General features: G+C 43.7%; 2 protein-coding genes across 2 annotated transcripts in view; both read right to left on the bottom strand.

The window, feature by feature from the left end:
• Positions 1–11,182, bottom strand: part of UCP1 (uncoupling protein 1) — a 33,003-nt gene extending 21,821 nt beyond the window's left edge. Inside the window, exon 1 of the mRNA XM_042234029.2 lies at positions 10,798–11,182. The gene's annotated coding sequence lies outside the window, so the exon portion shown is untranslated. The remainder of the gene's footprint in view (positions 1–10,797) is intronic.
• A 3,046-nt stretch (positions 11,183–14,228) lies between these two features.
• The window catches only part of TBC1D9 (TBC1 domain family member 9), a 120,934-nt gene continuing 110,548 nt past the window's right edge, over positions 14,229–24,614 (bottom strand). The window contains exons 17-21 of the mRNA XM_015101508.3: positions 21,026–21,091; positions 20,059–20,145; positions 18,558–18,632; positions 18,360–18,463; positions 14,229–16,349 (exon numbers count right to left, since the gene is read on the bottom strand). Of these exons, the coding sequence (XP_014956994.2) occupies positions 15,624–16,349; positions 18,360–18,463; positions 18,558–18,632; positions 20,059–20,145; positions 21,026–21,091 (1,058 nt within the window). The 3' untranslated portion in view covers positions 14,229–15,623. The remainder of the gene's footprint in view (positions 16,350–18,359; positions 18,464–18,557; positions 18,633–20,058; positions 20,146–21,025; positions 21,092–24,614) is intronic.

Raw genomic sequence — 24,614 nt, 5'->3', positions numbered from 1 at the left:
AAAGGTTAGGGATTGCAGCCTCATGTGACTGTGACACAGACACTGGGGACAGGAACAAAAACCAACTGAGGTTATGTTGAAAGCATTCTTTAATTATTTGTTGTTGAAATCAAATTGAATTACAATGTTGTGTCAATTACTGCTATACACCAAAGTAACTCAGTTATATATATACATATATATGTGTGTGTATATATATACACACACACACATACATACATTCTTTTTCATATTCTTTTCCATTATGGTTTATCACAGGATATTGAATATAGTTCCTTGTGCTATAAAGTAGGACCTTGTTAGTTGCTCAGTCGCGTCTGACTCTTTGGATCCCGTGGATGGTAGCCCACCAGGCTCCTATGTCTATGGAATTTTCCAGGCAAGAATACTGGAACAGATTGCTGTTTCCCCACCCAGAGATGGAACCCAGGTCTCGTGCGCTGCAGGCGGATTCGTTACTGTCTGAGACACCCGGGGAGCCCAGTCCATTCTATATACACCAGTTTGCATCTGCTAGCCTCAAGCTCCCACTCCTATCCTCTCCCGCCACCTCCCCTTGGCAACCGCAAGTCTGTTCTCTATGTCTGAGTCTGCTTCTGTTTTGTAGATATGTTCGTTTGTGTCATATTTTAGATTGCACGCTAAGTGATAGCATATGATATTTATCTTTTTCTGCTTGACTTACTTCACTTAGTAAGATGATCTCTAGTTTCATCCATGTTGGAAACATTCTTTATAATGTCTGAATCTGTTGCTTCAAACACGGTTTGCCTATTTCCAATGACGAGGAAATCAGAGACAGGCCAGGAGGCCCCTCAGCCGTGTGCTGCCCGAGAAAGACCCCCTGTAGGCCTGTGTGATGTGCCCCTAATCCCGAGTATCTGGGAGAGGAAACCCTGACACTCGGGAAGCAACGGGTTTTATTTCATCCACAGCATGATACAACAGGGTAAAATAAAACACTGCCTCTACGTATTCCCACCTTGCTGTGTCAGTGTGGAGTGTGAAATGCTAAGGGGGCAGGGAATGGGAATTCCCCAGGGAAATTTGTCATCTCGAGCCTCTGAAGCTGCCGTGTCTGAAGGGAGAGTTCAGGGTATACGCAGACTTTGTCATGTGCACGAACATTTGTGTGCTTAAAATTCCGTAAAAGTGCTCTCTTTTACATTTTATTTGCGTGGTTACGGTGATTACTTGGAGACACATGTGACCGATTTTAAGATGCCAGAATCTCACAGACAAGAGAATAAAGCTTCATTTGCACCGTTTTCCAGGGATCTCTAGAATGACCTTTTGTTTTGTTTTTAAATTTACTTTTAATTGAAAGATAGTTGCTTTACAATATTGTGTTGATTTCCGCCAAACATCAACATGGATGGCTATAGAGATACATAGGTCCCCTCCTTCTTGAACTTTTAATTGAATTTACTTTTAATTGAAAGATAGTTGCTTTACAATATTGTGTTGATTTCTGCCAAACATCAACATGGATCAGCTATAGAGACACATATGTCTCCTCTTTCTTGAACCTGCTTTCCACGTCCCACCCCATCCCACCCCTCTAGGTTGTTACAGAGACCCAGTTTGAGTTTCCTGAGTCACACAGCAAATGCTTACTGGCTATCTATTTCACGTGTGATAGTGTATATGTTTCCATGTTACTTTCTCTGTATGTCCCACCCTCTCCTTCATCCCCACCCCACCCATGCCCATAACTCTGTTCTCCATATCTGTCTCTCTATTGCTATCCTGCAAATAGTTTCATCAGTATCTTTCTAGATGCCATATATATGTGTTAGTATAAAACATTTGTTTTTCTCTTTCTGACTTACTTCACACTGTACTATAGGCTCTAGGTTATCCACCTCATTAGAAAGGACTCAAACACATTCTTTTTTTATGGCTGAGTGATATTTCATTGTATATATGTACCACAGCTTCTTTATCCATTCATCTGTTAATGGACATCTAGACTGCTTCTAAGTCTTAGCTATTGTACATAGTGCTGCAGTGAATATTGGGGTACATGTGTCTTTTTCAATTTTGATTTCCTTGGGGTAATGCCCAGTAGTGGGATTGCTGGGTCATATGGTGGTTTTATTCCTAGTTTTTTTTGTTTTGTTTTGTTTTTTTTAAGGAGATTCTTTAGAATGACCTTTTGATGGCTCTCCAGGGGGGCTTTCTTTGCCCTTCTAGATTTCATAATGAAATAGCTTGTGTGGAGGTTTACTTAGAAATTGTCCCTTAATGCTCTACTCCAGGTTTCTGGGCCATTGCCATTTTGAGATGTGCCCTGTTTGTTTAGCTTCTTTGCTAAACTCTCTGGTTCAATATTTCTTTTCTTTAAATCCAAGTATAATTGATTTACATTGTTTCAGGTATACAGCAAAGCGATTCACCTATATATACATATATATACATATATATATATAAATCATTTTCAGATTTTTTTCCATTACACATTATTGTTACAGGATTGAATACAGCTCTCTGTGCTCTATATTAGGTCCTTGTTTATTAGCATCCCTCTCCCCACTTTTCCCGTCGAGTAACCATAAGCTTGTTTTCTACATCTCAGAGTCTATTTCCGTTTTGTAAATAATTTCGTTTTCATCATTTGAAAGTTTTTAATATTTTAAAATTCATTTTTTGGCTGTGCGACGCGGCATGCAGCATCCTAGTTCCTGGACCAGGGATTGAACACATGCCCCCCGCTCCCCGCCCCCACCCCATAGTGGAAGTACAGGTCTCAACCACTGGACCATCAGCAAAGTCCCTTTATCATTTTTTATTAACAGATTCAACGTGTAAGTGATATGATATTTGTCTTTGATTTACGTCACCCACATGCTGCTTGGGAATCAGAAGAAACTGCGAAGGAGAAGGAGTAGCCGGCATAGAATCTACTTCTCATTGCTCATATCCTCTGCAGGGTCTGGGCTCCTCAAGGCCTTGCTGTGGTGTCATTCCTACACTCCAGTTTTTGTCCCTCCAGCCTGAGGGAGACTACCGAAAACTCTGCCCAGCACTTTGCCTCTTTGCCACCACTGGTTTTTGCTTGGCTTCTCAGCCTCTTTACCCTGCACTGGTAAATAACGACAAATTCTAAGGAGAAAAGCTAAACATCTCCATGCACATTGGGATCACCTCCATGCATATTCCTCCTTTCCAGGACCTTAAGTCCCTGAAGTCCTAGCTGTTTCCTTATGCGTTCATTTCTTTGTTTTGTTTTCACTTTTGGTATTTTATCCAGCTTTTCTAGCTGTTCTTGAATAGAGTCAACCCAGAAGTAGAATCATATACTTAACAACATATCTTTTTAAAGATTAAGAAGGGTGAGCAGATGCTTGACCCTTATGGTATTAGAAGTTATTGTTTAACTCTGTGAGACCCCAGAGACGGCAGCCCACCAGGCTTCCCTGTCCCTGGGATTCTCTAGGCAAGAACACTGGAGTGGGTTGCCATTTCCTTCTCCAGTGCATGAAAGTGAAAAGTGAAAGTGAAGTTGCTCAGTCGTGTCCGACCCTCAGCGACCCCATGGCCTGCAGCCTACCAGGCTCCTCCGTCCATGGGATTTTTCAGGCAAGAGTACTGGAGTGGGGTGCCATTGCCTTCTCCATTGTTTAACTAGAAAATTAAAATAGATTCATACCTTTAAACATAAATTAGTTTATCTGGATTGTAAAACTTGATTTGTACTAGAAATCTTTATGAATATCAAATGATCTGAAACAAGTAAAGCATCTTTTGCATACATTTAAAACATTTTTGGTTTTCGTATATGAGGCATTCTAAATCAAAATCTCTGTGAAACTAATTAGGCTGTACCGTATGCTCTGGCCATAAGCTTGTATTTCAATATCATTGGTACAAATTGAGCCACTATTACTGCCAGTTAAAAACAAAATGGCTTCTTCTTATTGTAAATAGTGAGAAGCAGCAGAGAAGTTTAAATTTCCATTTTTAAATGAACTCTGATGTTTCTTGAAAGAGAAGTGGCCTTTGGTCACAGGGAGGAGAGAGGGGGACACTCGCCCCCATCTGTCTAGTGTGTGATAAGGAGAAATACTCAGGACACAAGCAGCCGAGAACGGAAGGCTGCCTAGGGAGATGCTCCCATCTGGGCTGTAGAAAAAAGCACCGTTAAATACTAGCAATTCTCAAATGGAAACCTTGATTCAGTATTTATGCCTAACACATGTCTCGACATATTGCAAAGTATCCAATGGTCAAGAATCTGCTTGAAATGCAGGGGACCTGAGTTCAATCTCTGGGCGGGAAAGATCCCCTGGAGAAGGGAATGGCTATCCACTCCAGTATTCTTGCCTGGGAAATCCCATGGACAGAGGAGCCTGGTGGGCTACAGTCAATGGGACAGGAATTGGAGATTGAGAACACAACTTATCACCCCTCCATTTCTCACGGGAGAGGTGTTGTGCATATGGTGTGACACCTCAGCTTATACATCATAGCTCTGTAAACAGTCTTCCCAACAGCAACTCAAGGCACCTTGGTGCTCTAGGTTGCCCACATCTCAGCAGGATGGGAAAAAGATTCAGCCGAGAATAATGGGGTCAGGGTCAGGTTTGGAGTGTGATGGAGATGGTGAAGGTAATGTAATTCCACACACCAGTCTCCATGGTCCTCCTGGAGCAGTGGGTAGGGAGCTCTAGGACTCACGTGGTGGACAAAGCCTGGAGCCCAAGACAGGACACTAAATGCTCGTGTCTGGGGACAGGACTGAACCCAAATGGCTTTGATTCGTGACATTTTTAAGGTGGTGTTTTATTAAATAATATATATTTTTAAATACAGGCAGGGGGAAGGGACAGATGACTGGGGCCAAGTCTGCCCACAAGCTTAGCTTCATTGAGTGGTTTTACTGAATTTCTTAATTCACTTCTTTCAGGAACCAGAGGGGTCTCTAAACTCTCCAGGTTTGCTTTTATTCCCGCAGAGTTTCCATGGCAGCTGCAATCAGAAGGGGAGGAGAGAGGGGAGATAGAAAAGGGAGTCAGTAGCAAAGGGCAGAGGTTTGTGTTGGGGCGGGGGGGGGGGGGGGGAAGATGCTTCTTCCCATAAGAGGTGGTTCCACTGACCCACCCTCTAGTTTGTCGACTCCTTCTTCTTTTCTTCCCCCAAGCTCTCAGGTTAGAGACTTTAAACTGGGAGTGGAGGATCTCCTCCGGTTTCCAAAGACTGTGTCTGTAAGATGGGGGAGCGAGAGCAGCAGAGACTATATGAGGGAAGTTAAGCGGGTGGCCGTCCCACCTGCTGGTCGACTCAAGTCAGCGCCACCCCTTCCCCGACCATCACAGCCAGAGGTGCCGATAGGAAGTAGGATGTGGACATTTCCAAGGGGACTAGACTCACTGATTTTGAAACCTGGCCTAGCTATTTCACACAGTGAACTTATCCATCTTTCTTTCCTGTTTCCTTCTCTGTCCCCTACCCCGCCCGCCCTTGCCAAGCTGAGCAAGGACATTACCCAGGTTTGCCTGCAGGTGTCGCTGTCTGTGAGCTTTCTTGGTAGAAGGGCCACTTGGCATTGAGCCCTCTGCCAAGGTTAAGGTTTTATTATTTTAGAAGTAGCACCGTTTAATTTTTGAACGGCTGTCTCATTGCACGTGGATCGTTTTGACCTTTGTTTCTTCAATCAGACCTTTCATGTTTTTAGCGGAGCTTTTGCAAGCATCTCTTTTTCAGAGAAAATACAAAGTGCAGTAGACGGAAGTGCCTTTGGAGAGGGGCAGGACCTTTTGGAGGATGACGGGATCTGGCCTAGACTGCATTTTGGGACGTGATTTTTGTCCATGCTTTTCATGAGCTTCTGACTGTCAGGAGAGGCCAGCAGAAGTCACCTGTGATTCAGGCCAGCCCGATGGGAGGTGGCACAGGCATGCTAGCCAAGGGCGCTGAGCCCCTGGGGACCGCCTGGGCCTGGCATGGCTGTATAAGGGAATGTTGCCAGTTTAAGGCCACGAACCCGAGAGGAAACTACATCCTAAGCAGAAAGAAAATCCTCTGGAGATATTTCATGTTAGGTAATGTTTGCCTCATGGAGGACATCATCTCTCCTGCACGTAATCTTTTCTTCCTTTGATCCTTTGGTTTCCTGTGTCTGTAATAGAGTAAAGCACATTGTCTCGGCAGAGTGTGACCTGAGCAGATGCTTCTATCAAGCTTTTCTTGATATTCTTTGAGTTATTACACTTCACAGCTCTGCCCTCCTTTTCTGCCCTAACTGTATTGAGCAGTTAAGGGCAACGTATCCTTTTAGTTTTCACTAGAGATGTAAAACTTTAACCGGAATATGTTGAATGTGGGCCTCAAAGTTAGTCACAGGGATTGGTCTTTAGCCCAACATTACCCTCTAGTGGGATACAGTAGAATAGTTATTAATTAAGTATGTGGGATGCAACTTAGCAGAGATTTTTCATCAGATTTGCTCTGTGGCAAATACAAGTGGCTATTAAGACTAAAGAAGAAAGAAATTTAAAAAATACTCTTATTTCGAAAGTCATTGGTCTTCCGAGAGAGTGAAGCAATTCATTATGCTTAATAACCTTCTCACTGTCTTTCATTGTATTCTCTCATCGTTGCCATAGTGAGTGGCATTTACAACTAGACAAATAAAAAACAGAAGTCAGATATAAAACAGGTAACAGAATTGGTACTTAAGAAAATGACATACTATTATAGAACGCATGACACCAAAATGTAGAAGAGAAATACAAAAGAAATTGAGAGAACCAGTAGATACTTAAAAATATTCAACTTCCCTACTATGATAGAAATTCAAATTGAGATGAAATATCATCTTTTATCTATCAGATTAGTAAAAATTGGAAGATGGTTAGCCTCAAATGTTGGTGAACGAATGTGAGAAGAGAGCCTTGGTTGTGGATGGGAGTGTGAACAAGTGAATTATTTTGGAAGGAACTTGGCAGGGTTTGTTACAGTGTTAATGGGTATATGCTTCAATCCCATGTTTTTACTCCTTCAGTTCTGTCCCAAATAAATATTCCTACATATGATCCAAATCACTCTGCAATGATATTCACGGACACAATGTTTATAATAAAAAGAATCTATCATAGTGGAAAGTCCATCAGCTGGGAGGGAGGAGGAGTGTGTGGTTAAATAAAATACAGAACACTCTCTTTCTATGGAAACTGTCCTGCCATTAAAATAAGTGAATTAAATTTAAACTGATATGGAACGATCTCTCTGATACTTAGAAAAAATGAAATCAAGGAATACTTTCAGTTTGATCTACTTTTTAAAATGTGTATATGTAATAAACAACCAACAAAGACCTACTATATAGCCCAGGGAACTCTGCTTAGTATTCTGTCATAACCTAAATAGGAAAAGAATTTTAAAAAGAAAAAAAAAAGTGTGTGTATATACATATACATCTATGTCTATATACATAGATGTGTGTAAAACTTTGTAGGACAAATGAGCTTCAATCTCACAATAATATTACCATGAGGGAAACAGAAGTTTGTTAATAAAGGGAGGGGCTTCCCTGGTGGCTCAGGGGTAAAGACCCCGCCTGGCAATGCAGCAGACCTGGCTTTGATCCCTGGGTGGAGAAGATCCCATGGAGAAGGAAATGGCAACCCACTCCAGTATCCTTGCCTGGGAAATCCCATGGACAGAGGAGCCTGGGGGGTTACAATCCATGGGGTTGCACGAGTCGAACACTGCTTAGCGACTAAACAACAACAGCAAATTAAGCACCAGGACTTTCCCAGTTTTTAAAAAAAATATTCAGGAATTTCTTTGGCCGCACTGGGTCTTAGTTGTGGCGTGAAGGATCTTTCATTTGGCGTGCAGGCTTCTCTCCAGTTGTGGTGTACAAGTTTAGCTTCCCTGAGGCACATGGGATCTTAGTTCCCCAACCAATCAGGGATCAAATCTATGTCCCCTGCACTGGAAGGTGGATTCTTAACCACCAACCACCAGGAAAGTCCCTAAAAATCATTCTTCTCGCTCTGCCCATTTGGAAAGAAAATGGAATTCAAAGGAGATTCTGAAACCTCCATGTCAACTTGTGTGTATTTTTAAAGCGACTCCATCTTCTACTTCATTTGTAAAGGCATCACATGTGTTGCTTAAAGAAGTCAGTATACCTGACTGATAACTGCACTTAAGCAGGCATCACAAATTCCCTTATTGCATGCTGCATGTTCTTTATGTTACCAGCTCTTGAAGAAATAACCCAGGGATATACCCCAAAATATATTATGCTTTTTTTCTCATAGACTCTCTCAAAGGTCTTCTCAGCTTAAATGAACATCTCTTTGATTTCTCCAAGAAGTGAAGTGAATTCACTCAGTCGTGTCCGACTCTTTGCAACCTCATGGACTGTAGCCTACAGGCTCCTCCGTCCATGGCATTCTCCAGGCAATAGTACTGGAGTGGATTGCCATTCCCTTCTCCAGGGGATCTTCCCGACCTGGGGATCAAACCCAGGTGTCCCGAATTGTAGACAGACGCTTTACCGTCTGAGCCACCAGGAAAGTCCTTTCTCCAAGAAGGATCCAGTGAATTCAAATGTCTCTCCCTTATTTCCCCCTTGTTCTGACATACAGGTCTTTCTCATACTGAGAAGAGATATTGTGTTGTATTACACTGGAAATAGCTGATGTTTCAATACAAATTATAGAGGAAGAATGTCCCAATATGTGATGCTAAACCCTCTTTTTGTCTTTTGATGAAATTTCATAACATATATTGTTTCCTATCAAGATGTGCAAAACTTCAAATGTCTATGCTATCCTTTATTTCTCATTCTTAGGTTTAAATTTGGGGCAAGAGTTGTTGGAGGGACTGAAATATTGCACATGGTTCATAGATGTTGACAGCATGACAAAGGAAGCTGTAAATCATATTAAAAAAACCAGCAAATGGGAAAAATAAATAAACTGTTATCCCTCATATATTTTAGGTTCCTTGCCCCTTGGAATATCAATAAGTGCTGAGAGGTTAGTCTATGGAGAAACAAGCAGTAACTTAATTATAAACATTTTTATATGCTTTTTTAAAATCAGACATCCCTACCGGCTGAGTGGTAAAGAATCTATGGGCCAATGCAGGAGACATGAGTTTGATCCCTGGGTTGGGAAGATTCCCTGGAGAAGGAAATGGCAACCCACTCCGGTATTCTTGCCTGGGAAACCCCATGAACAGATGAGCCTTGCGGGCTACAGCACACGGGATTGCAAAGAGTCAGATGCACTATAAGCACATATTATGGTGTACGAAGTTGAAGAGATTTGAAGTTAAAGAAAATGTGATTACACTGAAGGTTTAGAAAGACTGTGTAAGCATCAGCTTAGAAGACTAACTGGAGGGTGTGAAGGGCAGATAGAGTGGCTACAATCCAGCAACTTGTACAGTAACCAAATCTTTATCCCACTCAGACTAACTGATGGCCAAAGAGGCCCACTCTGATGGCTGCCTTCCGACTGGTAAAAGAATATACGTAAGCATGCTCAGTCGTGTCCGACTCTTTGCGACTTCATGAACCGTAGCCCTGCCAGGCTCCTCTGTCCATGGGATTTTCCAGGCAAGAACACTGGAGTGGCTTGCCATTTCCTTCTCCGGGGGATCTTTCCAACCCAGGGATTGAATCCGTGTCTCTTGTGCCTTTGGCACTGCAGGCAGATTCTTTACTGCTAAGTCATTGGGGAAACAGACCCCAGTTAAGGAGAGTCACCTTGGAGCTGCCAGAGTCAGGGACTATAAATCCACAGAGAATCTTCCATCTGGGCTTCCCAGGTGGTGCTAGTGGTAAAGAATCACCTGCCAATCAATGCAAGACACGCTCAGTCATGTCCAACTCTTTGCAACCCCATGGACTGTAGCCCACCAGGTTCCTCTGTCCATGGAATTCTCCAGCCAAGGATACTGGAGTGGGTAGCCACTCCCTTCTCCAGGGGATCTTACCAACCCACGGATGGAACCTGGGTCTCCCGCACTGCAGTGAGGAGGATAGATCAAATATTAATATAAGAGTCTAATAAAACCCTTTTGGACAGTCAGACGAATACAAAGCTGAACTAAGACAGTATAGCTGAGAATAGATAGAGGAACAGAGATTAAAAGGTGCTCAGAAAGAAACAATGGATTGACTTCAGTAACTGGAGGTGGGTCATAGTCAGGCAGGAGGAATCAAAGATGACTCATGTTTCTGGCTTCAGGTACTGGATGGATATTGGTATTACCAATTAAACTAAGAAATAACAAAGGGGGACAGGTTACGAGGAGAAAGTCTAGTTTTTAAAGTGTGACAGAATCTGATATACAGTAGATGGTATTCAGTCATAAAATAAGTGAATTCACTAAACAATTGATTATCGTCAACCCGGTCCTGGTATTAGTCTAGCCAATACTTTGCCCTTGAGGAATTCTAAGAACAGCTACAGGGTTTTTGTTTACAGATCTTGGTCTCCCTGTGAAGGTGAGGAGGGGAAGTAGTTGTGAATCCAGGAAGCGCAAATAGTCCAGAGCTTGGCCCTCAGCCGTCTACTCCCGGAGACACTGAGCAGACCCAGATGTCTCCACCTGAGCCAGTCCTAAGCTCACAGGGACAGCTTCCCAGGCCCCACCTCCTCTCCTCACTTTGCGTCTCCTTATAAATTCCTTTGTCTGGCTGTATAAGCATTTCTTTTTTTTAAAGCATTGAACTGTCAAGAATATGTTAAACAAAAGACACAGGGCCTGAAACATTAGGTAAAAGAGTCATTTTAAACCAGAAAACAGTATGAAATGCTTTGTACTCACCACATCAATTGCTATTCTTTTCAGGTTAGAAGTGGATGCTGTAACAAAAGAGCCATCTTACAGGACGGGTCATGAAGAACACGCAGAAGAGTTACAGAATGAGGCGGTGACCAGGACTCCCCACGAGGTTCACTGTTAGACTCTTGAACTGAGCGAACTCTGAGTTGAAGTCGCCTTGACAAAGCTTCTGTCAGAAACCAGGCCAAGCTGCTCCATGTCTGGGGACAGGGAAGTGAGAAGTCTAGCCACCCTCGCTACTGACTAGGACAGGAACGTACCGGGGGCTGCCCTCTGCGTGGCCGCCAGGGTTCCCGGTCTGCATCCTTTGGTGGGGATGAGGATGCTGTTGGCAGTGAACCTTCTTGTTGTCCGCGGTTCCCACGGTGGCATGCGCACACAGCTTACCCACCTCGAAGTAATGCAGGATGGGAGGATGTGGCTAGATCTGTGGTTTCTCTGGGGGCGTTCATTTCCTGAGCATTCAGGCTCCAAATGGTCTCTCTCTCTTTCCCTCAGCAGTAAATTTCTTTTTTGAGTTTTCATATATGAAAGCTCTGGGCTCCCCAGGTGGCGCTAGTGGTAAAGAACCCACACGCCAATGCAGGAGAGGAAAGAGACATGAGGTTTGGTTCCTGGTTTAGGAAGATCCCCTGGAGGAGGAAATGGCAACCCACTCCAGTGTTCTTGCCTAGAGAATCCCATGGACAGAGGAGCCTGGTGGGCTATAGTCCATAGGGTTGCAAAGAGTTGGATGCAACTGTAGTGACTTAGCACACACATGTGAATCTGAAAGCTACACTAAGGCCGGTGTCCCAGTGCTCTGGAGCTGGAAGCCCATTGGGATGCCAAATCAAGTCTATTACCATAGAGACATTGAGCCCGTCATTGGGGATGGTGTAGTAGTTATTAGCATCACAGGGGAAGTGACCATTCAAAAAAGACGGTCACTCATAATACACTGAAATCAAAGAGAATAACCCATAGAAATACTAAAAAGACATAACACATCCATTAGAAACTTGAGAGGAAGTTGAATGCTGTTTGAAATGCCCTCTTTGCCTTCTGGAGGCCAGAGAAGTAAGACGCTTACAAGATGGACTCATAGGCTGAACTGGCAATAATCAACTCAAAGGCTCAGGGCTCCTCCACATGCAGCCTTTAGAAGCACACAGACTAGAAATTGCCGTTGTAAAATACATTGACACTGGGATAAAACCATTGTGAGCTGTTTGAACAAATAAGGACAGTATTACAACAGAGCATCAAGAGAAACATGTTTTCAGGGTGATGTACTGTTCATTTATAATTCTGTTCTCAATGATAATGGAAAAGTCTGGCTCCTCTCACTTACCTCAGTTCAGTTGCTCAGTTGTGTCCAAATCTTTACAACCCCAAGGACTGCAGCACGCCTGGCCTCCCTGTCCATCATCAACTCCCGGAGTTTACTCAAACTCATGTCCATTTGGTCAGTGATGCCATCCAACCATCTCATTCTGTGTCATCCCCTTCTCCTCCTGCCTTCAACCTTTCCCGGCATCAGGGTCTTTTCAAATGACTCAGTTCTTCACTGGTGATGCCATCCAACTATCTCATTCTCTGTCATCCCCTTCTCCTGCCTTCAATCTTTCCCCGCATCAGGGTCTTTTCAAATGAGTCAGTTCTTCGCATCAGGTGGCCAAAGTATTGGAGTTTCAGCTTCAGCGTCAGTCCTTCCAATGAATATTCAAGACTTATTTCCTTTAGGATGGGACTACTTGGATCTCCTTGCAGTCTAAGGGACTCTCAAGAGTCTTCTCCAACACCATAGTTCAAAAGCATCAATACTTTGACACTCAGCTTTCTTCACAGTCCAACTCTCACATCCATACATGACCACTGGAAAAACCATAGCCTTGACTAGATGGACCTTTGTTGGCAAAGTAATGTCTCTGCTTTTTAATATGCTGTCTAGGTTAGTCATAACTTTTCTTCCAAGGAGTAAGCGTCTTTTAATTTCATGGCTGCAGTCACCATCTGCAGTGATTTTGGAGCAAAAAAAAAAAAAAAAAGCCTGTCACTGTTTCCACTGTTTCCCCATCTATTTGCCATGAAGTGAGGGGACCAGACGCCATGATCTTACTTTTCTGAATGTTGAGCCTCAAGCCAACTTTTTCACTCTCCTCTTTCACTTTCATCAAGAGGCTCTTTAATTCTTCTTCGCTTTCTGTCATTAGGGTGGTGTCATCCGCATATCTGAGGTTATTGATATTTCTCCCAGAAATCTTGATTCCAGCTTGTGCTTCATCCAGCCCAGTGTTTCTCATGATGTGTTCTGCATATAAGTTAAACAGGCAGGGTGACAATACACAGCCTGGATGTACTCCTTTCCTGATTTGGAACCAGTCTGTTGTTCCATGTCCAGTTCTAACTGTTGCTTCCTGACCTGCATACAGATTTCTCAAGAGGCAGGTCAGGTGGTCTGGTATTCCCATCTCTCTAAGAATTTTCCAGAATTTGTTGTGACCCACACAGTCAAAGGCTTTGGCATAGTCAATAAAGCAGAAGTAGATGCTTTTCTGGAACTTTCTTGCTTATCTGGAAGTTCACAGTTCACTTACTGTTGAAGCCTAGCTTGGAGAATTTTGAGCATTACTTTATTAGCACGTAAGATGAGTACAATTGTGTGGTAGTTTGAGCATTGTTTGGCACTGCCTTTACTGTAAAGTAAAATTAATTAATTAATTAATTTAAAAAAATTAAATAAAAATTGCCATTCAAACTAAAAAAAAAAAGGTGACCTTTTCCAGTCCTGTGGCCACTGCTGAGTTTTCCAAATTTTCTGGCATATTGAGTGCAGCACTTTCGCACCATCATCTTTTAGGATTTTAAATAATTCGACTGGAATTCCATCACCTCCACTAGCTTTTTTCATAGAGATGCTTCCTAAGGCCCGCTTGACTTCGCATTCCAGGATATCTGGCTCTAGGTTGTTGATCACACCATCATGATTATCTGGGTCATGAAGATCTTTTTTGTATAGTTCTTCTGTGTATTCTTGCCATGTCTTCTTAATATCTTCTGCTTCTGTTAGGTCCACATCATTTCTGTCCTTTATTGTGCCCATCTTTGTATAGTTCTGTTTATTCTTACCACCTCTCCTTAATATCTTCTTCTGTTAGGTCCATACTATTTCTGTCCTTTATTGTGCCCATCTTTGCATGAAATGTTCCCACACCAGGGATTGAACCTATGCCCCCACAGTGAGCACCAAGGCACAACCATTGGACCACCAGGGAATTCCCCAAAGTGTATTTCTTATCTCAAAATATTTGCCTATAAACATTTGTTTCCTTAGCCCAAATGGTTGTCAAACATAATTTCCCCTGCAAAGTTTTCAAAAGAATAATGTTATCACCATAAACAGGAACTGAAGTACTGAGATAAAAGCCACATTTGAGTATCCATGTATTTTATTTGTTCACATTTATCCTATTTGAGGTTAACACTACATCATTGGACAGTTTAAAAAAATCATTCTGTAAACAAAATTAAAAACAGCAGCAACAGCTAAAAATAAGGACACAATGGATTCTAAAATAAAGGAATGCATTGGAAGGAATATTCTGAATATGCAAAGAAAATGTGACCATGATTATGAATTCAACAAGAAGAAGAAAAAAACTCCAGCATCTGTAAAAGACAAAACCGTAACAGTAATAAAAAAGAAGCGAAAATACAAAGTGCAGGTGCGAGGGGTTTCATTTCCAAGTCCATTCAGTAAATAGAGCACACTATTCTCTTACATAAAGTGTCAAGTTCCGCTTTACACACTCAGTGACGTGACCCTGCAGACTTTTTTCATTTTACATTATCTCTACATTGATTTAACTGGAAAGATGGTCATATGTGATACATGGTATGATTTCTTGAACCTATGGAGAGCATGGAAATGGCAAAGTTTATTGTTTTATTTTTTTGCTGTATTTGCAATGAGTAACAAGAAGCTGAAAATTCAGTATAAGAAGCATAAGTACTTTTACTCTTCCCCTACCCCCACCCCACCCCCCAAATTCTGAGCCCTCTTACCATTTTTGTTGCCACTTTCAGATTCTCTGTCACAAAAGACTGTTCATTTTCCCCCTGAATTCCGGCCAGCTGACTTAAATCAATGCAATTGATTTTTCAATGCAATTTGGTCTGGTATTTGCCCAAACTGATCAAATAGAGGTGTTATTCTGGCATCACATAAAAATCACTTATACTTTCCTAACTGCTTGGAACCTCAAATGGGAATGCCTGCAGAATATGCTTTTTGAATAGAGGACTTTTATGAAATATATTTCAAATCTTAAAAAATAGCTTTAATGCTCCCTTAAAGTGGTATAGAATTTATCCCAGCTGACAATGCCTATGCCATTTAAGAACATTCTCTCTCTCTGTGGCATCTCACTTTCCTTACAGCTCTAATTTTATTCAAAAAGCCCGAATACACAACGGCTGCTGCCTTATTTAGCGTTTAAACAGCACTATGTATACAGCTCAACAGCAAGATTAAGAAGTTATAAATGCACACATATCACAGACAGAGTCATCTTTTTTTTTGGGAATTCACTGCATTCTGGTAAATCCCCCTCCCCCCAACAAAAGAACGGCACTGTACCTACATGGAGGTGTTTTAAGTATTTCTCCAACAGCTTTTCATTGTATTATATTATGAAAACACTAGGCTTCAGGCCGGGTACTAATAAATATTTAATTTAAAAGGAAGACTGAAGCCCCAACACAGAACATAAAAAAGACCCCGCCCCCGCCCCCCGCCTTTCCGGTCCCCGGAGAAGGTGCCCGATTCAGCCGGACAAGGCCGAGATCTCATAGTCACTGATGGAGGTGAGGGGCTTGCCCATCATCCGGATGTTTTTTGCACTGGTGATCCTGGCCATCATGCACACGGGCTTGTCGAAGTACTTTACGAGGGCCGGCTCGGTCAGGAGAGAGGCCAGGAACTGTTCGAAGGTGATGGCCCAGTCCCGGTCCAGGCTGGTGCTTCGGGGCAGCGCCGCTGTGCCTTGGCCGCTGCGCACCAGGACCGTGTCCTCGCCGATGTCCTCGCAGTGCAGCTTGTCCTCCTCGTGGGAGCCGGCACTCAGCACCGAGTAGGAGGACATGGAGCTGTCGTCCTTGGTGTCGTCGTCGGAGATGAGCATGGAGGAGCAGGCCCCGTGGTCCCGGGGCGAGGAGTCCTCCAGCTTGATGTCCTCCATCTGTCCGCCCAGGGAGTGCTCCTCACCAGCGCTGGCTAAGCTGGCGGGGAGGGGCTCCGCTGCTTCGGGCACGTAAGGCTGGCTCGGCCCCTTCTTGGGGAAGAGCACGCTGCCGGGGAGGCCCTGGTGGCCAGCCGGCCCGCTGCCCCCACCCCCGCCCTCCTTGGCAGGCTGGGGGGCGAAGAGCTTGCCCACTTCCCCAATCTCCAGCAGGAGGCTGGTCACCGCCGCCGTGGCGTGGTACAGCTCCTGCTCGTTGGGGTCCTCGCTGAACATGTTGTACATCGTCTTACACAGCTCAATAAACTGCCCCTGAAAAGTGATCGGGGAAAACACAAGAACATGACCACCTCATAGGGAGTACAGAGCCAGGACCCAAGTGGACTGCAAAGCAGCTTAATATCAGGACTCCTGCAAGAAAGTCCTGTTGTGCAGGTTTAAAGGGATGGATGGTGGATTCAGTCTCTTTATTGTGTGTGTGCTAAGTTGCTTCAGTCACGTCTGACTCTTTGCAACCCTATGGACTGTGGCCTGCCAGGCTCCTCTGTCCATGGGATTCTCCAGGCAATAATTCCGGAGTGGGTTACCGTTTCCTCCTCCAGGAGTTCCTCCTGACCCAGGGATTGAATCTGCATCTCCTGTGTCTTGCATTGGCGTGTGGGCTCTTTACCACTAGCTTTACGACTGTAGCCAAGCAGGATTTGAACCCGCACCGGGAGATGCAAATGGATGTCCTCTTGGTCACAACTACAGGCCTTTTTATTAGCGGTTCCTTTGTTATACAAATGTCTAACTAACTCCTTTATCCTCCCTTGCTGACTTTTAAGTAAATTGTAGACCTCATCTTATTTCACGCCTATACACTTCAGCATTCGGCCCAAGTTTTCCAAGTTCAGCTCAAATCCTCTCTCCCATGACACATCTGCTGGTTTCTCTGGCCAGAAGTCATGTTTTCTACCTCCACCCAGATAATCTATCTCTTCTTCTGTTAATAAAAAGCATTTTCATCCTGTATTTTAAATTATTTACATGGTTGTATCTTCCTCATTATATTTCAGCTGTTTAAGGGAAAAAAGTCAGACACCTATTTATAGCTAAGTACAGTGGTTTCGAAATAGCATGAGCTTGTCTTTTGAATATCTGATGGAATTTTAAAATGCTTTTTGGCACACCATGAGGCTTATGGGTCTTAGTTCCCCTAACAGGGATTGAATCTGTGTCCTCTGCATAGGAAGCGCAGAGTCTTAACCACTGGACTATCTGGAAAATCCCTCTGAGGGGTTTTTATTTTTTCACCTTTTTTTTTGGTGGGGGGGGGGGTTAGGGTATAGCCGATTAACAAGGTTGTGATAGTTTCAGGTGAACAGCAAAGGGACTCTACCATACATATACATGAATCCAATTTCCCCTACCCTCCCACCCAAGCTGTCACAAAACTTTGAGCAGAGTTCCACGTGCTATACAGTAGGTCCTTGTCAATAATCAATTTTAAATATAGCAGTGTGTACAAGACCATCCCAAACTCCCTAACTATCCTGCCTGCCTCCTGCCCCCGCCACCCCGGCAACCGTGAGTTTGTTTTCTCAGTCTATGAGTCTCTTTCTGTTCTGTAAGTAAGGACATTTGTGTTGTTTCTTTTTAGATTCCACATATAAGGCATGCCGTATGATATTTCTCCTTCTCTGTCTGATTTACTTCACTCAGGATGACAACTTCCAGGCCCATCCATGTTGCTGCATTATTTCATTATTTTTAATGGCTGGGCAATATTCCATTGTATATAGGTATTACATCTTCTTTACCCATCCCTCTGTTGATGGACACTGAGGTGGCTTCCTTGTCTTGGCTATTGTAAACAGTGCTGTAATGAACACTGGTGTGGTGCATATACCCTTATGGATGATGTTTTCCTCTGGATAGGTGCCCAGGAGTGGGACTGCAGGGTCGTATGGTAGTTCTATTTTTAATTTTTTTCAGGCCCCTCCATACTGTTCTCCCTAGTGGCTGTACCAACTTACATTCTCGCCAACAGCATAGGAGGGTTCCCTTTCCTCTGAGGGTATTTTTAATGATTGGGATGAGAATGCATGTACTCTCAAAATACCACAATATTTTGTGGTTCCCATTTTCTGAGGTGGTCATTTCCTCATAACAGCGCATACTTTAAATGCACAAAAGCGTCCACAAAATACATTCAAACAGGTACTAAATAAGTGCTCCAGGTTACCATTATCCTTGAGGGATACTTATTCTACATTTACCTGTGACTGAGAACAGAGCTTCAAGGTTTAAAATGAATGAACTGTGCTGTTGAGCACTCACCTGATTCAATTTTGGTAAATCCTTTGCATTCTTTGATTTGGCTTTATTTTCTGGAGTCCAGAGTCTCAGATAATTACGATTTTCTTGAGAGTTCGCCCTCTTCCCTAAAATCCACATGCCAAGAAATTAGTGTTCAAAGGTCAAGAAACAACTGTTGAACCAGCAGGAAGGGAAACACAGAGAAGAGGAAGACTGTACCTCTGTCCGGCTTTAAACTCACTGTAACAAAGCCATCATCTGCGCTGTGTTTGCTTCTGCTGTCCAATCCAACCACTGCCAAAAGAGTTAAAAAGAAAAGAAGGAGGGTGTTACATGGTAAACCCACAGGTTTACTAGCACGTGTGAGAGACAACAGAAACACCTCTAGGTGGGGTTACAGTCGGAGAAAGCACTATGCTGGAAGGCTTACTACATTATCTCACTAAATCCTTACTGTACCCAAGGTGACAGTTCTCATCGCCCAGTTCCCACAAGGACCCTGAGGCTCCCAGATACACGAAGCTGCTGGAGGTCATCTAGACAGAGCTAGCATCCTGACCAGAGCTCCTGCCCGTAACACATATGTCAATAAGAAGACTGCGTCTGCCTCTCACTCCTCTCCACTCAGTCACTTAGGTGCTCACAGTTCAAAAGCAGGTCTGAGCTGTGCTTACTTAGGGACTGTAAGATTTAAGAGGCAAAAGGACCCAGGAACAACTCACACTGATTTTCGAACAGGTGAAGTCAGGAAGCTGCCATAATGATGAAGTAAAGAATGCATGGCAGCAGCAAGTGGGAAGGGCTGCTGAGATTCACACATGGCAAAACAGAACAAGTTCACATATTAATCTGCAGGTATTCCCAATGAGCCAGATCATGTCTGGATCGACCTAACAACCATACAGAGCAGGGGTTGGCAAACTTTCTCTGTAAAGGGCCAGATGGCAAATATCTGAGGCAATTCTATCACTGCAGTGTGAGAACAGCCATAGGCAATATATAATTGAATGAGCTTGGCTGTGTTCCTGGCTGTGTTCCAATAAAACTTTACTTACAGGCAGTAACATTTACATTTTATATTATTTTAATTTTTTAATATACATTTTATATTATCACAGGCCATACAAAGAGGTGGTGGGCCAGATTTGGTCCAAAGTTTGTTGACCTCTGTTACAGAACAGCATATCTGACTACAGGTCAGGCTTTTTCTTTTGTTTATTTGGCTGCAATTGGGTCTTAGTTATAGCATGAAGGATCTTTGGGTGTGGCATATAGGATCTAGTTCCCTGACCAGGGATTGAACCCATGCCGTCTTCTTGGGAGCACAAAGTCTTAGCCACTGGACCACCAGGGAAGTCCCAGTCATACATGGTCCTTTTGATGGGCTAAAGTACCCACTCTCCAGCAGCTGCATGCATGCTAAGTCACTTCAGTCGTATCTGACTCTTTGTGACGCTATGGACTATAGCCCACCAGGCTCGTCTGTCCATGAGGATTCTCCAGGCAAGAATACTGGAGTGGGCTGCCATGCCCTTCTCCAGGGGATCTTCCTGACCCCAGTAGTTACTCAAGTTCAAAAATCTGAAAAGAAAATAGCATATTAGGCAACTGTATTCATATACTTCCTTGGCTGCCTAGCTTTAGGGGCAACTTGGTTTCCAACAACAGAGGGCTCTGGAGAACAAAAACAGAGCAGGCCTGATGAGAAAAAGTCACTTACCATGTGTGCATTCTGGAGTGATGTCTTCAAAGAAGTACTGAGTTGCTTCAAAAGCAGAATCGGGCTCGTCTTGATCGGAGGATGGCTCTGGAGAGAGAGAAGAGACAATTCTCACACTGGCAGGGCCACGACTCAGTGAAAGTGTGCTTTAATTATTCAAGAAGTGACACAGGGGGATCACAGCACTGAGGGGCCTGGGATACCCGCAGCCTCAAAACCTTATGGGAGAGGGTTCCCCCCATTTCTCACTCCGTCTTCCTTTACAGCATCGAGGGGCCTGGAATACCCGCAGCCTCAAAACCTTATGGGAGGGGGGTTCCCCCCATTTCTCACTCCATCTTCCTTTATAACAACCCCTCACCAAAGAGTCCCTTCACATTTTCCTTTTTTGGAAACTTTCCTAAATCCTATGGAATGATGCTTTAAGGAACCAAATTTTAGATTATTCCCAAATCTATAGTTTTATTCTATCTCTATCCTTAGAGCTAATCCCCCTTCCTTCCTCCCTCCCTCTCTCTCTACTTTCTCTCTCTCCCTCTCTTCCTCTTTCTTTCTCTTTCCCTTCCTCTCTTTCTTTCTTTTTTAGTATTTGCTAGATATTTCCAACTGGTGGCCAACTCGGTCTAAAGCTGAACTCAAAAAACTTCACCATCTTTCCCACTGTCTCTGTCAGAGGTAAGACTGCTCTCCCTAGACTCAGAATCCCAGGAGTTACCAAGTGCTATTTATTTGTTCTCTTGCAAAAGTCTGCTCTATTACAGCAGCTCACACTTTGGACAAATGAATGACCACTGAACCAAGCACCTGCTGATTCAGGAACTCCTGGCAATAATACTGTTCAGTTTGTTCCTAGTGATCCATGAGTGATTTCTGTATATCAAAGAAGAGGCAAACAGGGCACACCAAAAAAGACATCAAGCCAGGCCAGGGCCACGGGTACCCGTGCTACTCTGTATGGCTCACTTACCAGGTAGGACGTGCATTTTGTACAGGAGTTTGAGCTTCTCTGTGAGGTCCCCATGGCACGCGGCACCTAGAAGTCACATAAGTACCAATATGAAATGTACTGTGCTCACAACAGCCCCGCCCCACCCTGAGGCTTAGTGTCCCCTTGAAGCATCAACCTACAAGCTGAAACCCAGATATTGTATGGGATTGGTGTTAAAAGCTCTGAAATGAGGATGTCTGGTTTCAAAGTCTTTGTATAGATACCATGTGCCCTTGGGAGAGTGAGCCTCTCTGGATCTCAGTTTCCCCTCTAGGAGGCAGGATGACAAATTAGAAGATTCTACCAGTGGTCTTGACATCAGGACCCACGAAAGGTGAGAATTAAAGGTTCTTAGATTAGCAGCTGGCACAAATTAAATGAGTGTTACTGATACAAAGGGCTTCCCTTGTGGCTAAGACAGTAAAGAATCTGCCTGCCAAGGCAGGAGATGTGGGTTTGATCCCTGGGTCAAGAAGATCCCCTAGAGAAGGGAATAGCAACCCACTCTGGTATTCTTGCCTGGAAAATTCCATGGACAGAGGAGCTGGGGGCTACAATGCATGGGGTAGCAGAGTCGGACATGACTGAGCGACTAACACTACTGATAAGAAATGCCCAGTGACTGGGCCTCAGTATCATAACTGCTAGAGTTCAGAAATAATCTTGATACACGTTTTTAAAGCCTCTTTTTAAAAAAATTTAATTTTATTTGGTGCCATGCCTTGCAGCATGCGGGGGTCTTAGTTCCGCGACCAGCGATTGAACCCATGCCCTCTACACTCAGAGCATGGAGTCTTAACCACTGGACCAATACATGTTTGAGAGTGCTTCAAATTATTCATTTTAGAAATCCTTTTTAGTTGCTTCTGGTCTCTTAAATAGTTCTTCAGTCCAATTTAGCCTAACCTAGCAGCCATTAAGGGCTTCCCCGGTGGCTCAGCAGTAAAGAATCTGCCTGCAATGCAGGAACCACAGGAGACGTAGATCCAATCCCTGGGCTGGGAAAATCTCCTGGAGGAGGGCATGTACAACCCACTGCAGTATTCTTGCCTGGAGATTCCCATGGACAGAGAAGCCTGGTGGGCTACAGTCCACGGGGTCACAAAGAGTCGGACATGACTGAGTAACTTCGCATGCACACAGCTGCCATTATATTACCACTGTTTCAGTCCAAAGAATCTTGTTACTTTCTCCCTTAAAGTCAATAAGTATTTCAGGAACCAGAAAATACTTGGTAAGTACATATTCTCAGAGCACAGAGTTCAAGATGAATCAGATTTGGGAAAAGAGGAACCAGAGGATCTGGACTGGTCGACAGGGACAGCAGGGATTATCTCGTCCGACCTCCCATGTCCACATCCACATAGGAGAGGATCCAGCGCCTGCTTGAACATCCTCAGAGTCAGAGATGGGCAGCTCATCCCAACCAGAGGCATCTCATCCCAGCAGGGAACTCCTGAGACACTGGAAGTGCTCCTGTCATTTTCACTTCAGTCAGGACCCTTAACCTGCAGACTCAGGTTCATCAAGGTCACGAACTGCATACAACATAAAATGTGTTCACATGCCAATGTCATTTTGGGGGAAGAAAATTTCCAGTCCTTATCAGATCTCAGAGATTACGACTCAACAGAAGATGTAGGACGATTCCTCTTCCTGCCCCAAAGTCAAATAGAATAGGTCTACCGCATCTTCATTGCAACAACCCTTCAGATTTTAAGGTCCTGTTTCCCACCAGCTTATCTTCTCAAGGCAAGTTTATATTTCCCAGGCTACACCTCTCTAAGTCTTTTTCAACATTCTCATATGACATGGTTTGTATACTCTTTTTTATTTTTACTCACATCTACCTTATGTGTTAATGCATCTCTCAGTCTGCCTCTGGACAGAGAGTTCCAGATGGCTTTTGTCCACCGTGGAAGAGTGGAACTGTTCTTGACTCTTCCCCTAATATAGCCTAAGTCTGCATTCAGCTGTTTATACTCCTCTTTCTGGAGTTGGACTACACAGTCAACTAAACCTCAAGACATCTGCACACTGACTCATACTAATCATGAAAATAATGACAGACATTTGTGAACCATTCACTTTGTAAAGGACAGGAAAGCCTGACATGCCGCAGGCACTGGGCAACTGAACAACAACAAACCCTCTGTTCACTTCTTTCCATGTGCATTTCACTTTCCTCTCCCAAGAATTCTATGAGATGGGCACCGTTATTATCCCAACCTTACAGATGAAAAAGGCCGGGCTTACTCAGGTAATATGTTCAAGGCCATAAGCTATTAACAGCAAGTGGCAGGCCCAGGATTTGAACTCAGATTTGTCTGACTCTAGAAAGCATAGCTGCAACCACTATATGTATGTATATGCAGACATACAGTCCTTTTACAATCATTTCTTAAAATTTAAGACTTCTGGAGATTTTCTAGGTGGTCCACTGGTTAAGAATCCGCTTGCCAATGCAGGGGAAAGGGGTTCGATCCCTGGTCAGGAAGATTCCACACGCCTCTGGGCAACTAAGCCCCTGGGCCACAACTTCTGAGCCCACATGCCCTAGAGCCCACGCTCTGAAACAAGAGAGTAGCCCCTGCTTATCCCAACTACGGAAGGCCCCCCTGCAGCAGAAGACCCAGCACAGCCAAAAATAAGCAAATAAATAAACAATTCTTTAAAATGTCAGACTTCCGATTTATCCCTATCACTTTGTTATTACCAATCATTCCCTCCTCTAGTATTATTTTTTTCCATCTTGTTTTCGTCCGCCAACATGCTATCTCTTCCAGCTTTGTGTAACTGACACAGTTAGTGGGCCTTCTCCACCTTGATAGTTTAAATCGCCATCTGAGTCAGGTAGAGGGGGTTCCTAGTCATTGTAGAGACAACAACAACTAACACTTTCTGAGCCAGGCACTGCTGTAGGAACGTAACTTGAATTATTTCTTTCGGTCCGGACAATCATTACTTTGTAAATGAGGAAACAACCCCAGAGGCTAAACATCAAGCCCAGTGTATAGAGAACCCTCTGTTAACTGTCATGCTCTGGGAGCAGGGTTCAGTCAGTCATGGAATCACCAGCTTCCATGTCCCTCCAACTCTCCAACGTCCAATGACCAGCTGCTTTGTCACATATGTGGCTTGTCTAGAAAAGCTGCCTTCCAGCAATACCACTGAAAAAGGAGATCCAGCTACTCTGCGCCTTCAGATAGTAATCTCTTATCTCTAACTCCATAGAGACTCATCTGGTCACTGACTTCAGGGGGATCTTTCTGGGGATGGACACTGAAATTACTGACCCGTCTTTTTCAGAATTCTTTCTTAAGTTTCTTAAGACTTGAACAGAATTTCTCTTCCCTAGTCGACTTGTCCATCTCCATAGCTGTAATAGACCTGCATGACTGACCACAGCTCTGAGCCTCCTCCCAGCAATCTAGGTGGAGTTTATTTTGCTCAAAGAACTCAACTGCATTTTAAGAAGCCTAAGTACTCTTCTCCAGTATTTTCACCATCATGGACTGCAAGCCTCTCTTTCCTTTTCCCAAGATTTTGAAGAGTATTTGCCTTGTTT

This window comes from Ovis aries, chromosome 17 (assembly GCF_016772045.2).
Source record: "Ovis aries strain OAR_USU_Benz2616 breed Rambouillet chromosome 17, ARS-UI_Ramb_v3.0, whole genome shotgun sequence".
Classification (NCBI taxonomy): domain Eukaryota; kingdom Metazoa; phylum Chordata; class Mammalia; order Artiodactyla; family Bovidae; genus Ovis; species Ovis aries.
Note: the sequence above shows the minus strand (reverse complement) of the source record. Positions and strands in the feature narration are given on the sequence as shown.